Consider the following 16,387-nt stretch of genomic DNA (forward strand, 5'->3'; position numbering starts at 1 on the left):
TTTTCCGATTTTTAGGACCCCCCTCCTTGCGTACGCGAAAAAATCGTGAAGATGTACAAGAAAATGTACAGCGCACGCAAAGACCTTCCGAATTCTTGACCATGCGTTTGTAATATAGGATGACCCCTTGCTGAAAAGTACTGGATCTCACAAATGTTGCAATGTTATCGCTTGAGATTAACGATCCATTTAGATTGGTCAAATTAACATGGGTCGCGCGGTTAGATAAATGCAAACTATGTCTTCTTAAGCCTTCGTGCGAGAAGTGGGAATTTTCTCAAAGACGGACAATAAAGTTTTGTAGCAAATGGTACTTCCGTGAAGTCTGTATCGACACACGAAATAGTTCATGTTGTAAACATTCTACCACACTTCCATTGCAGCCAAAGAAAAGAAGGCAGAGCCGCCGAGTAAGCAGAGTGAATCACGCGTGGCATGCAACTTTTTGATTATATTTTCGAGTTAGTTTGTTTTGTTTGCAGACAGGGGTGGCACCTGTTACGCACAGCGGGCAGTTACTTGCTCCTTGTGCGTGTTTTGCATCTACTTACAATCCTCCAGTGATACGTCTGATACACCTGTTTGGGCAGTTGCACCTCTGCACCCCGCTTAATACGGTCCTATTAAGCGAGATGCAAGGGAGCAACTGCCCCATCAGACGTATCAAAAAACATATATTCCTGTAGATTTGGCCCCTTTTGGGAGAACAGGTGGTGATCTGCCGCCCACGGCCCGAGCACAACACCTACTGAAATTTGTCGGGAGATGAACTGGGATATCGTTGATGAACCTACCGGACGATTAACCTGGCAAGAGGCCTTTGCGATCACTTGAAATGTGACCATTCGGGAATTCGTACGTACCTCACTGAAAATAAGAATTTGAAATTAAGACTTTTAGTAATGACACTGTTACATCTACATATAGTGTATGGATGTGCTAGAAAACAACAGTCGTGGTTGCAAGTTTGGCATGGAGTGCACTTTTCTACAAATTACATTATTTCACATACTGCATGGTGTTTAGTTTGCTCTGGTTCTGGTTTGTTTGAGTTGCATTGAATGACATGCCACTAACACGTGTACGCAGTGTTTGTGTACTGCACACATGAGAGTTTTGCATGATAACATCACTTTATTCTTCACAATGACTTTGTTAACTAACAATAACTTTATGTGCGCAATCCCCCTCTTCAGAGCGGGAAATAATGGCCAAGTATTACCTTCGTCGGTTTTTCCAAGATTATTTTAATAACAGCTAGAGCTGGAATATCAGCTCATTACATTTATTTTGGAGAGGACAGACACAAACGGTTTTGCAAAGTCAATGTACACAAATATTTGGAGATCTATTTGCAGCCATTAGAAATCACCCCGCTCTCCCCTGCACACAGTACTTTCCAAGCTATAACGGACAGTTCCAAGATATATAACCATTCGCGTCCGTTATGATATTGCCCCATTCTCCCCATACACAAGATTTTTACGTTCCTTTACTGTATCAGAGATGGAGCGGCGGTACGTAGAATCCATCCAGCTTGATCGATTTCTTCCTGAGCCTTGAGTAAAGAGCCATTATTTCATGATGTGTTTGCCATTAGTATTGCTGTTAACAAGGCCCTTGGATTTCATAGGCGTCGGCGTTGGATTTTAGAAGAGATAAGTGGTTTGGGCAGAGGGAGGGGCGTTATCATACGCTTCCCGCGGTCATTACATTATTTTGCCCTTACCTCGCAACGGTATATTTTCTTAACAAAGCCCGCTCGCAACTCGGCCGAAATTACCTCGCAACGGTTTATTTTCTTAACAAAGCCTGCTCGTAACTCGGCCTAAATTACCTCGCAACGGTACATTTTCTTGACAAAGCCCGCTCGCAACCCGGCCGAAATTACCTCGCAACGGTACATTTTCTTAACAAAGCCCGCTCGCAACCCGGCCGAAATTACCTCACAACGGTACATTTTCTTAACAAAGCCCGCTCGCAACTCTGCCGAAATTCGCAATGTTCTACTGTCATCTATGTGCTGGCTTATCAGGGCGAATCTTGATAACATCGACCCCCCCCCCCCCCCACGAAACAGCTTTTATGAGATCGATAGGCCTAATAAAGTTAATGAAAATGTTTGTGACACTGGGGATTTTCACTCTCGAAAGGGATTCTCCCAATCATATAACGTTGCGTAAATTAAGTTGGCTGCTCCGTGAACCCCCCCCCCCCCCTCCTTCTTCTTCAGCGTTCCCTCTACAGCTGGATGTGTTATTCTTCTGGGAGTATTTCTCCTCCAAAGCGGGATGAGCGTTTTACGTGCCACTTCGTTAGGGTATTAATTGGTTTATTGACCTATAACTCCGTCTTCGGCCAAAAATTTCCCTTCAAATGATGAAAGCTTGATCAGAGACCCCCCTGTGCTAACAAGCCGAGAGACAACAATTTGACAGTCAATGTAAAGAAACCAATCAGATTCGTAGATTCACACTACTTAAGTTACGGTATTGCGAGATGGTACATACATCATGTGTACATTATATTACATGTGCGAGCTTTGTCATTGTACCACAAACGCCAGGTGAGACGTTTTTTGTTTAGGAAATTTTGTGAAATACATTATTACATTATATTATCAAATGTCATGGTAATTGTTGTTTCAATACTGTTATTCGTGAAAAGATAAACATCTCTCAATTCAAAAATTCTGCGAAAATGCCTGACGTGAAATGGAACTTTTGTGGATCGATGTGGTATTCCTGTTCTATGACGTCAACTCTGACGTCACAGGTTGACAGGAGGCGTTCAAGAGGAATGTCACATGATCTCAACCGATCGACTTGAATGGTGAATTCATACTTTTCTATTGGGCCTATCATCATTTCATTTTAACGACTGACTAATACGAAAATAGCTTAATATAATATCGTGGTGTTCTTATCTCAAAATCAGTTCAGCTGATAGCTGTTGTTGGCCATTGCTTTAGATGTTGACTTTTAGGTGTATAACAATAGAGACTAATCACTAAATAGAGACTAAAATAATATCAAGTTTATTGCCCGGACATGTACAGCCTCCAAGATTACTGTAGTGTTCCCTCAGTTAAGGCCCAGCTTTAGACAACATCGTGACAGAGCGATACTCGTTACATCAGCATTGTTGAGGGCGACCCTAACATTATACCGATAGTGTTGTGCAACATCACTATCTTTGGGTATATGTGATCTGGTCCATTCCAGAGTTCAACTCAATACCATCAGCCAGAACGATATGAAAAACACTACACATGTTCTGCAGAAAACTGCTTCAATATGTAATCAAGCCATGGAAACACCAATAGGAGACAGCGCTGAAACTCTCAGTTCTCGAGGCTCTTGAGCTCGGCCACAGGTGATCAAGAGTCGGCATAGAGTGGCCCCGAAAAGTCAGGGAACGGCAACCTATAATTGTTGACGACATAGCTATTCTCTGAACGAGATCGATATGTATTACTATCCAACTCGCCATCTATCAGCTTTGGAAATTATTTCGATATGTTGCCTGATTTTGTACATTTTATTGTGTCGCGACTACATAATGGAGAATCTGTCTTTAGTTTATCAACGACCGTCACTCTGATGGCTCATAATCGAATTCGTGTCGCAATAATTCTCAAAAGTTCATTTTACACCGGCTGTAGATCTACCTCGGTTTCAGCGTTGTTAGGTTACTGACTCGCCAATTATATGTACCAGTGGTGGAAGATAACACCGACCGAAAAGCACTTTTGAATCTCTCTGTTCAGGAAAGTTTGAGCACTGTTAAGTGGTGTCCAATAATTTAAAAAATTATTCACACTGCCCACGGCCTTATGAACAGCTGACAGCATTGCTCGTTCAGATTTCCAAACTACTCGGTTAAGTCCAAATGAAGTTACAGCTTGGCTGGGTTTTAAGTTATACTTATCCCCCGACCAAATAGTTAGTTAGGGCTGCCGGAGTGGCGCAGTAGTGGACTCACCAGCGCAGGTTTTATGGGACAGCCTGTAAGACGTGGCTGTCTCACCATCCCTCACCATATCCTGTATGTGCATTCTATATTAACAAACTTACGATCAATCTCCTTCAGTCGAAACGCACAGAAACAAGCAATGCATCAAGCCGGAATGTATATCGTGGCTGCCGAAATATTTCAATAAATGTTCCACATGTTTTATGACGGCTTGCATACCCCGCTTGTGTTTTCCGATAAAAGCTCGCTGTCACTCTTGAAGCACCTTGCTAGGATCGTCTGTTAGACTAAATGTTTTTTCATCGACAATTTTTTATAGGGGAGAATTTTCCGTGGAAAGATGGAATAACGGATTTAGTCCAACTTAATGTTGACCACGAAAATAATATAACTAAATAATTTTACCAAGACGTGTCTTTCCTTCAAAACAATGAAACAAGTCCAAAGGATAGCTTAGGTGATCAGCGGCATAGTGAGAGCAACGTGCTTATAACAAATAGGTCGTAGGTTCGACTCTGGACTAGCTGTTTCATCTTTGGACAAGGCACTAAACCCTATTTGCTTAGTAAATGGCTACCTCACTGGCATAAATGGTCTATCATAGATCGTGAGCGCCGATACGGGCAGCGGGCCGGAATACTTTCCATCGAGCTGCGCTGGTACCAGAATGTTCATGACATGGATAGGGTAATATTGTCAAAGCGGCCCTGAGCAGGAAAATGCTCTATAGTATCAAGTTATCATTGTCATCAGCAATATATTCAAAAACAAATCACTTTTTTTCAATCGTTCAATAAAGAATGAAACCCATGAAAGAAATTGTCCAAAGTTTTCGGGTCTATCACTGAAAATGATAACCACGAGGTGTGCGGATGAGACATACCGGTGACTTTAAATCTGAGAAGTACATGTAATCAGAATTGCTGCTTCGTCAAGAAAACAATTTTATTCAAGAGACACAAGTGTGCTGCTGTTATCATCGTTCGTGTGCAACAGTCCAAGCCGCGCCCATAAAGCATCTGTACAGAAGAGTCTTATTGACTTCATGATAAACCAACTCGACTAATTAATAAATTCCCAAAGGCGCCTGAATACGTATGTGCTACCCACTGGCTTATTGATCTTGGCCTACGGGGCCTCTTCTAGACTCCCGAGTGCCTCTCCCAAACAGTCAACTAGACATAATGCCAATACTTCTCCGTGTATTTACTCGTTATGAACAGTATGCATTCTGAATAGGTTTCAAATCTGCAACGGCTTCGTCGAGCAGGCTGCAGTTTAACATCACCCACGCCCATCTTTGAGGTATGAGTCTCTATAGGTTGCGCAACCCTCAAGGAGGAGTGTTTGAGCATGGGTCCGGCGAGCACTCGGGACGAGCAGTGTGTTCTTGTTTTCTCATCTCGGCCAGCAAGGTACCATTTACCCCTGGGTCAGTGGAGCAAAGCAAGTACACAGTAAAGTGCCTTGCTAAATACCCAAAGATGAAACAGGGGTGATCTCTCCGAGAGTCGAACTCACGACATCCTGATTTTAAGCCACGCGCTCAAACCACTAACCCACTAACTCCCCCACTTTGAACGCAGTCGACGCCCATTCCTAGCCCATTAAAATCTACTTGACCAATGGAAGTAAACATTAACTCACCTTTATAGGCCTTTTGATGAAATGAATGACTTCAGGGCGTAGACATCTTTCTGCGCGGCTCATTAGGACGCACGGCGTCAGTCAGGAACGGGACCGGAAATATTCAAATAAGAAGTAGTCGGTTATTCCAAGGCTATTGTGTATTTAAAGCGCAAAACCATAACTTCATAAATAAATTTCTAAAAGATGGAAGTCTTGGTCATCAGAAATCAAAAATATGATACATTTTGAAATACTGCGGATTTTGCGAATAACTAAGACCGGCTTGTGAACGATTATCCCGAAAAATATTTCCTTGTAAGACCAAAGGCCTGGCGGCCTGAATAGCTGGCGGCATTGAATGGCAAGTAATGAGATGAATGACAAGAGAATGGAACAAGTAGTATATGCATGTGTCAGAATGTAGGTTTATGGTAGATAGGGAGATGCGGACAGACTAGATGGAATCAAGCTTAGACAAACAGGGCCAAATTCATAAAGGCTGTTTAGCTTAAAACAGCGTTTAACTACTGAATAGACAGATTCAGGTCCTTCATGTAAATCTTCACAGAATATGAATAGGCCCTTAAACTAATTAGGTAGAAGTTACACACATCTAACCCATAAACGCCCTTTTTGGCCTCTTTCAATACCTTTAGTTTGATACCATCAACGCGACTGCCTTCCTCTAACGATGTTTAAATTGTTTAGTACGTCATAAAAGTAGATCAGGGCAAACCTACTCTTCAACACTTTTAGTTTGATATCAACCAGCGTAGCTAAAAAGCCGTAAGAAGCTTCGTAATCCGGTAAAACACTAAAAATTGTGGAAATTATTAAGGGTTTTTTATCGATAATTTTCCGGCTTCCTCTTACTTTACATTAAACATCGCCCGATATTTTCTCGAGCTGATTGTGTCCCTAGTTGACGCCCTGCTCTCATCTCAAGATTATGAAAAGAAAAAAAATTACATACACAGGAAGTAGAAAGGGACAAATGACAGTATTTTTCTGATGCAAAGAGTATATACAGGTCGTCCTCGTGAATACCGGTATCGGGTGCCATTTTGAAGAGGCCTCTTGGGGTGCAATATATTGCATGTATTATAATTGGCTAGTTATACTCCATGAACAATGTTATGCACAGATCGTCACAATCATTGGCTAAAGATATGTAAGCCACACCAGCGGGTATTTCGAATGTTTTGTTAGTCAATGTTCCAGGGCGATATGAGAAGCGGCGCTTTGCAGATTGTGCATGACAAGTCACAATAAAGGCGGGACCAGGGCCTACTTAGTACAACTGGTTCCCTTCGGTCATCCTCCGAAATGTATGGTCCTACTTTTATAGTACAGAAAGGATAGGCTACCGGTATTCACGAGGACATCCCGAACCTATTAAAATTCATGCGCCCTACTTTCGAGACGGCCGATGCTTTCCATCATCTGGCACTTTCCCTTGGCTACATCTGAAGTAATGTTGTTCATCTTGGCTAATTCAAACCGACACAAGTATCACTTATGATTTAATGATCTGTAGGATTTCATCAAGTTGTTAGATCGATGTACAGTGAAGGCAAGTTAGATCATACATGTACATGTTCTGCAACACTTTCTTGATAACGTCATAACGTGTAACGAAATGAAGTATTTTGAGTTAACAGATTGAGATCTTTTTTATGTATGGCCTACAGCCTTGGTCTAGTTTGATCAACGCCCGCCCGATACGTTTCATCTCCGAATTTATTTTGCCAGAGGCGGATAACAGTCATGTCGAGTGATTCATATAGTATAATTTTATTGCGTAGAGGAGAACCGGCTAATGAGTTTCGTTTTTAAATACCAAAAGCCATGTGTTTTTTTGTACAGAACTTGCGATTTGAAATTGAAAGTCCAATAACATAAACAGGCAATCAAGAATAGATGAAAATAATCTACTTACATGCAGCATTCTTAAGGTGCTGAAAATAATAGCAGTGTTTGTAAGTACATGAAGAGTGATATAAGAAACTGATACATACATAGTTTCATCGAACTAGCGTTGGTATTTACTATACTACGGCCATTTTATTTTTCTAGCTGGCCATATGCAAAATAATGTAGAAAACAAACAAACTTCCCCTTTAATTCCGGTACTCACAGAAAAAGACTTAGTTTTAATCAATGCTATTTCTTTTTTTTCATGAAATATAATTATAATGCATACACTGTATTTCGTTTTTCCTTATAATTGTCCTTATCATAAACCCTACCTGGGCAATTTTGCGCTTATAAAACCATAATTCTGGCAGCTTATCTGATACAGATGTCTTAAAAACACCGCACAACCAACTCACGTCCGGGCGTATGAATACCGAGTACGTGATACTTTTCCTCTCAGTGCCACAACATCCTGCAGTATTCTGACCTTACGTTTTCCTTTGTCCGCCGATGGATTATATGATTAAGTCTCTTATTCTAACCCCAATAAGTCCAATCTTCACATTATAGTATCAAGCAGAGTTTTTTTATGGTAGTTTGTTATCTCGGGGCCTCGTGTGTCAAGTTGATTTTCCTCGATTTTTACACTTATACACTTGTACTTTCTGACAGGAAAGTGAGGCATGTGATAAAAATAGGTTGAGATTATAATTGTCCTGCCGCACAGGTTTTTGTATTTCTGTCGACAGGAGATCCGAAATAGTGTGGGTATAATCCCATATTTTCGCCACATCTGTCGACTAACTGCATTGTCTCCCCGAGGTGACCTTTTAGTGGCCGAGATTGGCATTCACTTGCCGCATCTCACTAATATACGACAAGACGATAGATAAGGTCGCTTTTATCCGTAACGAAGAATCGAGACATGGCACTTCCACAAGCATTTTTAGGTTTGAGACAAGACCACAATTGATTTTTTAAGCCTTTTAGCAGTTAAATTGTCAATGTTTGACCGCGACGCATCAAATACTGCGTGGGGTTGTGAATCTGAAATTTTGATACGATATTCCGGACAGTCGGGCAAGTAAATGTTGAAAAGTAAACTGGTAGTTGACCACGGAAATTTTTTGATAATCGACAAATTAGACAGACATTGATATTTCCACTCTTTTCAGCCAACTGGCAGAAAAATCTCAAAACACGCCCCCTGTTACCAAATTAGCAAAATTCGAAATTAATTTTTTCATCAAATAATTTCTTTATATCTGTAGACTTGCCACAACAAATATTTTTTCAATACCTCTCCAAATATGTACTTGAGAGTTAAAAATATGCACTCGTCTAATTGATAGGCCTCGACCCTCCAACCTATGAATATTCATTAGTGGTCTTGTCTCGTTTGTCCTCGTTTACCACGCTTACCATACCGTACTTGTAAGCACTTGAAGCTGAAAAGGGAGAGAAAAAGAGACGAATCAGACACAAATCTACCAGAACGTCTTCTTTCGGTGACTGATATACATGTACATGTACATGTGAGTCCTAAATAAAGATCAATTTTAATTGAATTGATGTGCACATCAATTTTGTCAAGGAACTCTCGTGTAAATGTACATATAACTTAAAGAAAACGCAAGAGAAATGCCTATGAAGCAGTTCATCATTTTACTCTCAATCGTTCTTCATAATACCTATAATAATTAGCTACCATTACAATGTGCAACTTTTCCCTATCATAATAAAAAACATCTTAATTTGGCATCGAGATACCTGTTTCACAACAGAATAAGATCGATATGATCTATTCACTGGGTCCCAACGGGTCGAAGTTGTATGTTAGGGAGTTTTCGCAAAGCCCCCGAAACGTCCACGTAAACGCCTATCTCATTGTTCGTCTTCGTTATCAGGAGGTCAAACAATGATATGGGCGTTTACGTTGGCGTTTTATGAGCATTTGCGGAAAATCTCTATCAGGGAGTTTTCGTGCAGCCCCCAAAACGCCAAAGAAACGATAAAATCAGCAACAAACATTATTCGTAAAATTTAAGAAATCGGTACGTAGGCAGTCCTTGGCCCATCAACACAAACAAAACTCTTGATCGACGTAACCTACATTTGGCTGACTATGCCCCCTCCCTTAACAAAAGGGACGGGAACTGCACTGACCGTTTTTTCACCCGCAACCTCGATGTACAGCGTACCAAGACGTACAATGGTCTAGACCTGCATATGATATGTCCAGTTCTCTCTGACATATTGTACGTGGTCAACCTGGGAAGTTGTCACTGTATAGGACTGTAGAATACCAAATATATCATAGATTTATCTGATGAGGAGGCTCAAAAGTGAACTTGGAACACAATGACCAGTGAAATAGAGTCTGACATTTCAGATCGATATGGTAATGATGATAACATAGAACAATAGATTACATGAAATAACCAACAACAGTAGCAAAAATGATAAACTTCAACTAATTTGTCTATTGAGCGAGTAATTGGGCATAACGAGTGTGACAGCTTTTGACATAGTTTCTCCCAGCTGCAGTGCTGCGCGGGATATTGATGTGCTGAGCACTGAAGTACCACGAGGTGTGCCTGTGTATTGCCAGGCCGAGCCGATGCAAACGAGCGCGCATTCGTAGATCGGTGGCACGGTTAGCGCGGAACGATCTGTGCGCACAGTTACAAAAGTCTCAAAAACTTCACGGATACGGACACAAAGTTCACTTTTAAGTCGTTTGGGGATTCTTTATCAAATTTCTAACGGAATATATATCTAATTTGGATAAGTTTTGGAATCATTTTCTCGTGAAGTGTGTCATTTCATAAGATTCTCGCTATCGGACGCTAAGCATGGCGCACAATATTCGAATCAAATTTTACAGATGATGTATATAGTTTTATTGGATATATAGGAAATATTACTCGGTTCTGTAAATAGTTAAGAAACTATTCGTTTTCTTATCTTGTAACCACGTTTTGTTTGATGCTTTAAAAATACGATTTCCGTCACGCAATATACTAGCGGTGTGTGGATATCAAATTAAGTTTCTACCAGAGTCTTTCCGGAAACAACAGCCATGCCAAGTGAAGCGACAGCAACTCCGTTTTTCAAGAAAAATGCGTCGGCAGGGAAGACCGGCGTGGACAGGGCCTGGGAGATCTATTTTGCTGGGGAAAGGGACCGTATGGAAAACACACATCCCGCTTTCGCCAGGCAACCCTCCTACGGCAAGAATGACCCCGTGTCACCCGAATTCCAAGGCCAGAGGAATAATGGCGTGTCCAACGGGTAAATTTTGATTTTTTATATTTTGCTTAAACATTGAATAAACGTGATTACCTAATTGGTCGTGTCAGGCTTTTAACGCCTGTTTTACTCGCTATGGGTTGAAAAAGGAGATCGCGTGAAAACTGTCCGGTCCACCAAAGCCTTACATTCTCATTCTCGCCCCCGTCCCAGTTGAGTCTGCTGGGAGGACGCCTTGATTCATCAAGATTATAGAAAGTTAAATCTTTCAAACTTTTACTTGAAAGAAAACGTTTTAGGACTGACTACCATCCAACATACCCGATAGGAGTTAACTAATCCGGTTGGGTTAATTGTACACCAGTTGTAAACATAGGCCTCCTTATTCATATTTCAAGCACTGTGTCAATTTGTACGACCAATTTTACATCCATACTTATATCATAGTGTGGAACTTGTACAGCGGAATTACTATGCATATATATTATTCTATCTGTATTTTTATCGTCTTCTTTGTTGTTGTTTCTTAACAAAGTAAATTTGTATTCCTTAACTGTCGATGACTTAAATACAAATTTAGTCGTTCTATGCATTATAGTAAGCAGGTTTCGCAGTTAACCCCCTACGGACGACGAACTACGAAGTTCTGTCGTGTCAACATGTCCCGTACGGTGCTAAATCATTTACGCATCACTCGTAAATCATATTCTATACTGAGCTTTACGAGGACTTGTTAAAAAAAATCGTCCAGAAACAGGTAAATATTTCGTACCTCGTCGTTCGCACCTCTTTGAAGGGTCGCGAAACGTGCCTAGTGTTGTACGTTTTTCCTTGTTAAATATAAAGTTGTCTGGAACTCGTGCCTGACGATGTGGCTCAGACTGGGAGCGCAGCTCAGAAAATTTAATATATTTTTGACAATCATATTGATATTGTGTTTGGGACCAAGCGAAAACTTCTACCGCTGGTCTTGAACGTATCGAAATGATACCATACGTTTTATGTACGCCCTTGAACACATGCATTCTGAAGCCATTTTTCGTACATTACAAGCAACTAGTATCCGTATCATTGGTAAGATCAACCTCCCTTATACTATTCATATAAGCACAAGTAGTACATGTATATAAACTTTAGCGCTATTAAGCGAAAAATGTGCATTGTTTACAAAGGAGGTTTGGGCGTGTTCTGGGACCCACCCTAAAAAAGGTCGTTGAGAAGTCATGATCTCCGAACACTCGAGATTACATATGTTCAAATCAGTTCAAAACATTCACACGCAGCGCGTCATCATGGACTATGCACTGTGCAGGGACTGTGAGAGTAATTATCCGCCAGGCTTCGTACAGATACATAGTTCTGGCTCGAATTAATGGCCCTCGAAATAGGAACATGTGTTATAGGTCTGCCTTCTCTATGGAAATACATAATAAGAGTATTGATTTACAAGCAATTCTCATTTCTGTCAAAGCCCACGTTTGCTTTGCAACTAGATGCATGTATCAAAATTATTTTTCAATTTGGTAAAAATGATTTTTATTGTGTATCAAATTATATATCACCGGTGCATATCACCATTGCACAAAACAATGTAGGTCGTATGGCACTTTTTTCATTGTTTGCAGGTGTAGGGAATAGGCACTTGCATTGGTAAATGTTTTTCCTGCTTTCGTAAGACCTCGCGAATGCATTAAAATGTACATTGTACATATATAAGCACATTAGAAATTTACGACCATTTTATTTGGTATCCTTGTCATAAACGTCAAGCAAACGTTCATCGACTTTTAGTTAAGTTGTTAGGTATTATCTTCAATTTGAGTGTATCCAATAAAGATTTGTTGAGAAGAATGGACGAGCCTGACGAAGAAGTTGCTTTAAATTGACACTCGTAAAGTAATATGCAACCGGTGACATTGCGGCGGACTTTAGGCATATTATATACATTGCTTCCCCTGGAAAAAGAGCAATCCTGCTTGGAGATGCCTGCAGCGCTATTCGTGCAGCGCGTTTCGGCTGACTATTCCTGCGAGCGCAACGAAAATCGAAACTCTGAGTGCTCAGAGAACACTTGAAAATATACGATTGGTTTTCATTATGCATGACGACATGAGGCTCCGCTCTGTTTTAGTCGGGCGCTCAGCGTTCAAGCCGAGACATAAATGCAAATACATTTGCATTTACATTTTCCCGTTAGACCTGCAGCTACAATGTGAAAAACTAACATCCGAGTTTTATGATGAATATTGATCATGTTTACGGAAGTCTGCCGTGCTAACCACGGATGCAAGTTACACCTCTAAAAAATTATGGTTTCCCTCCCATGCACAGGCAATCCCATGAATACAGTATTCTAAACTCTAATTTTCCCGGATCTCAATCCGCTTCTTTAAAAACGCATGACCGCCGCAAGGCTAAGGTCAAAACGTAATGACGATCGGACAATTTGTGGTCTCATGCCCTTAAATCCCCCTGCAAACTTCGTCCGCGTTCTTACTCCTATGTTTTCCAGTCGTGTCCAGCGGTGGGCGACTAAACCCCATCCGTCATTCACAAACTCTCTCACGGTTCTGGGAAAAGAATCATCAATTTCTATACTATTAGTTCTCTCTGACTGCGGGCGTACACATTGTAATTAGGACATGCCAATTTTATTCCGATTGCAATTTCCTCTGATCGTCCCTTAATCACATATCGGACAACAGTGGTGTAAAAAAAGCATTTATTATAAACGAGAAAAAATCACATCAAAAAATGTATTTCTAATAGTTTTAAATTGAAGTTTTTGATCATAATGCATTTATACAGTCTAATATGTATCAAGAAAAGTATACTTTTTCAACCGACTTCATTCTTACCACTTACAAAACAGTCGAATGGAATTTTAGCAATGGAATAAAAAATTGTAATTGTTTTATCAGTTTGGCGCCGTATCTCGTACTTTACAGTGAAACAAGTTTCAAAAGCGACATTTTGCCCTCAAGTACGTAAGCCTACACACACAAGCTTTCCATTTCAATGTTGGGACCCAAGTTTTCCATACAATTTTCAAAATGTTTAGCCAAATTTGTTTCTAAAAAGCTTCCGATCTTCGGCTTCCAGTTCATCTTGCTTGATGAGATTATTTACTACATAATTATAATGTCATACCTTATTGATAAACATACTGTTCTGCCAGTATCAGAAAGAGATGTTAACTTTACCCAATTGGTCTGGTCCACACAGAAAAAATCCGACATACAAGTATGTACACCGATAAATTGAGATGTAGAATTTTTAAACAAAACCTATTTACTCTGTAACTGTTCAAACGTGGCTTGTGTGCATTAAGCAAATGCTCGCCGCACATGGTGACTGAGACCATTGGGTTAAGCGTCGGGTCACTGCCACTTAACACTGAGTTCATCGGTCCAAGGCCGCTTTGTCGAGGGTTGACCACAAGCTCCACCATTTTGACTGGAAATTTTAAAGCGATTAGATCACTTTCAAAACGAAGTGAATGCCGGTGTAACATCTGTGGTTGTTCCCCATGTTTCAGTGTTTCCAAACAATAGGCAGCTAGAGAGACCATGACTTTTCAATAGGGGGGATACACAGAAAAACTCATCATATATATTTTTGAGCGTTCCCAAACAATGAGGGGAAACACTCAAAAACAGAAACACTCAAAAACATTACACCGGCATGCAAACAGCCAACTAAAAATTATGATTTTTCTCTTTTAGATTTAGGGATTTTTAGGGATAATTGGGCTCAAATTTAGGACAATTTGAAGATTATAATTCCAATATATTCCGATGTTTCCATACTACAGGTACTTACGTAGATCTTATGCATAGCACTAACGGCTTCCCTCTTGAGAAACAATATACTAGATCCAGTTACGGTTTACCCTTTGAGATGAAAAGAAAGCACGTGAGATACCACATATGAAGCTGATATCCCTCCATACCAAAAGTTCACTTTTCAGACAACAGATGTAGTCTCTGCCATCTTGCCTCAACATGTGCCATGTGCCTCAACATCATCAGAGAGAGGATGCGATGCGGCGCGGATGTTACCGAAAGAAAAATTAGGATATTTTAGGAAAATTGGCAGAAAAGGCTGAAATTTTAGGGAAACTTTGGTGAGGCACAAAAAAATTAGGAATTTCAGGAATTTTAGGGCCGTTTGCATGCCTGTGAATGCCATTTTCAAGGGTAGGAGTCAGTTCTTAGTTTTCCAGAAGACAGACTCCCATTCACTTAATTTGGAAGGACTTCTAACTGCTATAGGATTTCACGATCCAGGTGGGAGTGCCCATGGGCCAACCGTTATAAATATACATGATGAAGGGACTATCCACGTGGTTGACACTGTAGTCTACAATAAGATCGCAATGAGATTTTACGGACTTTTTCCGTCTTGGATACTTTTCAAACTTCCACCTGGGGTATCAAAGGTGGAGATAAACAGTTAACCTTACATGTATCATTGCTGTTTGAGCAACGCAGTGATAGGTTCTCATAGTACATATGCCATGCATTTTTGATGGTACTAGGGACTAGAAGCTACCTAACCTGGATGAGTCATCACTTGAACCCCAGGCTCAAGAGTGTGGGGTACAAGCGATTCAGCAGGATTTCTGATTAAGTCTCAGAAGGAATGCAAATTGCACGCCCCACATGCATTTTGCGTGCATGCACCATCACGTTTTGTAGTATAACAAACCATTACAGTGTGTTTGGCCACTGTCATATATTGTCAATATGGGAATTAAGACAAATCTGATCAATATATCATATGCCTAGTTCATAGTCCTATACATAGTCATACATTCCCCAACAACACGATGAATATATAATGAGCATTTTTATTGGGTCAGCTGCCTGTTAATTTAATCAAATAATAAGCATGTGCATGTACGTACGATTTATGATAAACAAAAGTACATTTCAGGGGAACTAGGTCGTTATGATGACAATTTCTGTAACGCCCCCTTATTACAATTTGAAATTAGCAATAAAATTAGAAAGAGAATGTATATCAGGAGGCATTTTTGTAGATTTTACTATTTAGCGCTGGGGGCACGATGCAATACTGTATTATAAGCCCTTATAATTTGACCCAATCAGGTCAAACCATGATGAGCTTTGCATTTGATGAATGAATAATACACGTAGAGTTTGACGATTTCATGATCCTCATGGTTTTGTCATTGCCGTCATTCTGGGCTTCGATCGAAAAGTCTCGACTTCAAGGAGCATTAGTACTGCCCTCACATATCTCTGCCCACTCCTGGGGACAAGATTTTGAAAAGGGAATTGATATCATTCACCCTCGTTCCCAAATAAAAAATGGCCCCATTTTAGAAGTGTTTTCTGCATGGGCCACCCTGTATTTCAGAAATCTCAACGGTTGTCAAGGCGATGTTTATTTCTTTTTACCTGGCCCAAAAGAAAGTAAATGTATAATAAGCACGAACGGCGTTGGTCCTTTAGATAATGCTGGTTACGACTGGATTAGCCCAAGGTCAATTCAAACATGGCCGCCAAAAGGGAACGGCAAGCAATTAGACGGCGTTGGTGACTCATGCTGTGGATGGGTACTTCTTATAGTCATGTATATTGATCAA

At 40.5% G+C, this 16,387-nt stretch overlaps 1 protein-coding gene across 32 annotated transcripts in view; it reads left to right on the forward strand.

The window, feature by feature from the left end:
- Positions 1 to 16,387, forward strand: part of LOC135501822 (voltage-dependent calcium channel type A subunit alpha-1-like) — a 348,627-nt gene that overhangs the window by 143,322 nt on the left and 188,918 nt on the right. The window contains exon 1 of one of the 32 annotated variants that reach the window (XM_064794173.1): positions 10,198 to 10,815. The exons of the other annotated variants lie outside the window; for them this stretch is intronic. Within the exon in view, the coding sequence (XP_064650243.1) occupies positions 10,604 to 10,815 (212 nt within the window). The 5' untranslated portion in view covers positions 10,198 to 10,603. Of the gene's footprint in view, positions 1 to 10,197; positions 10,816 to 16,387 lie in introns of those variants that run through there. 32 annotated transcript variants of the gene reach the window in all.

The sequence above is a fragment of the Lineus longissimus genome, chromosome 17 (assembly GCF_910592395.1).
Source record: "Lineus longissimus chromosome 17, tnLinLong1.2, whole genome shotgun sequence".
NCBI classification, from domain to species: domain Eukaryota; kingdom Metazoa; phylum Nemertea; class Pilidiophora; order Heteronemertea; family Lineidae; genus Lineus; species Lineus longissimus.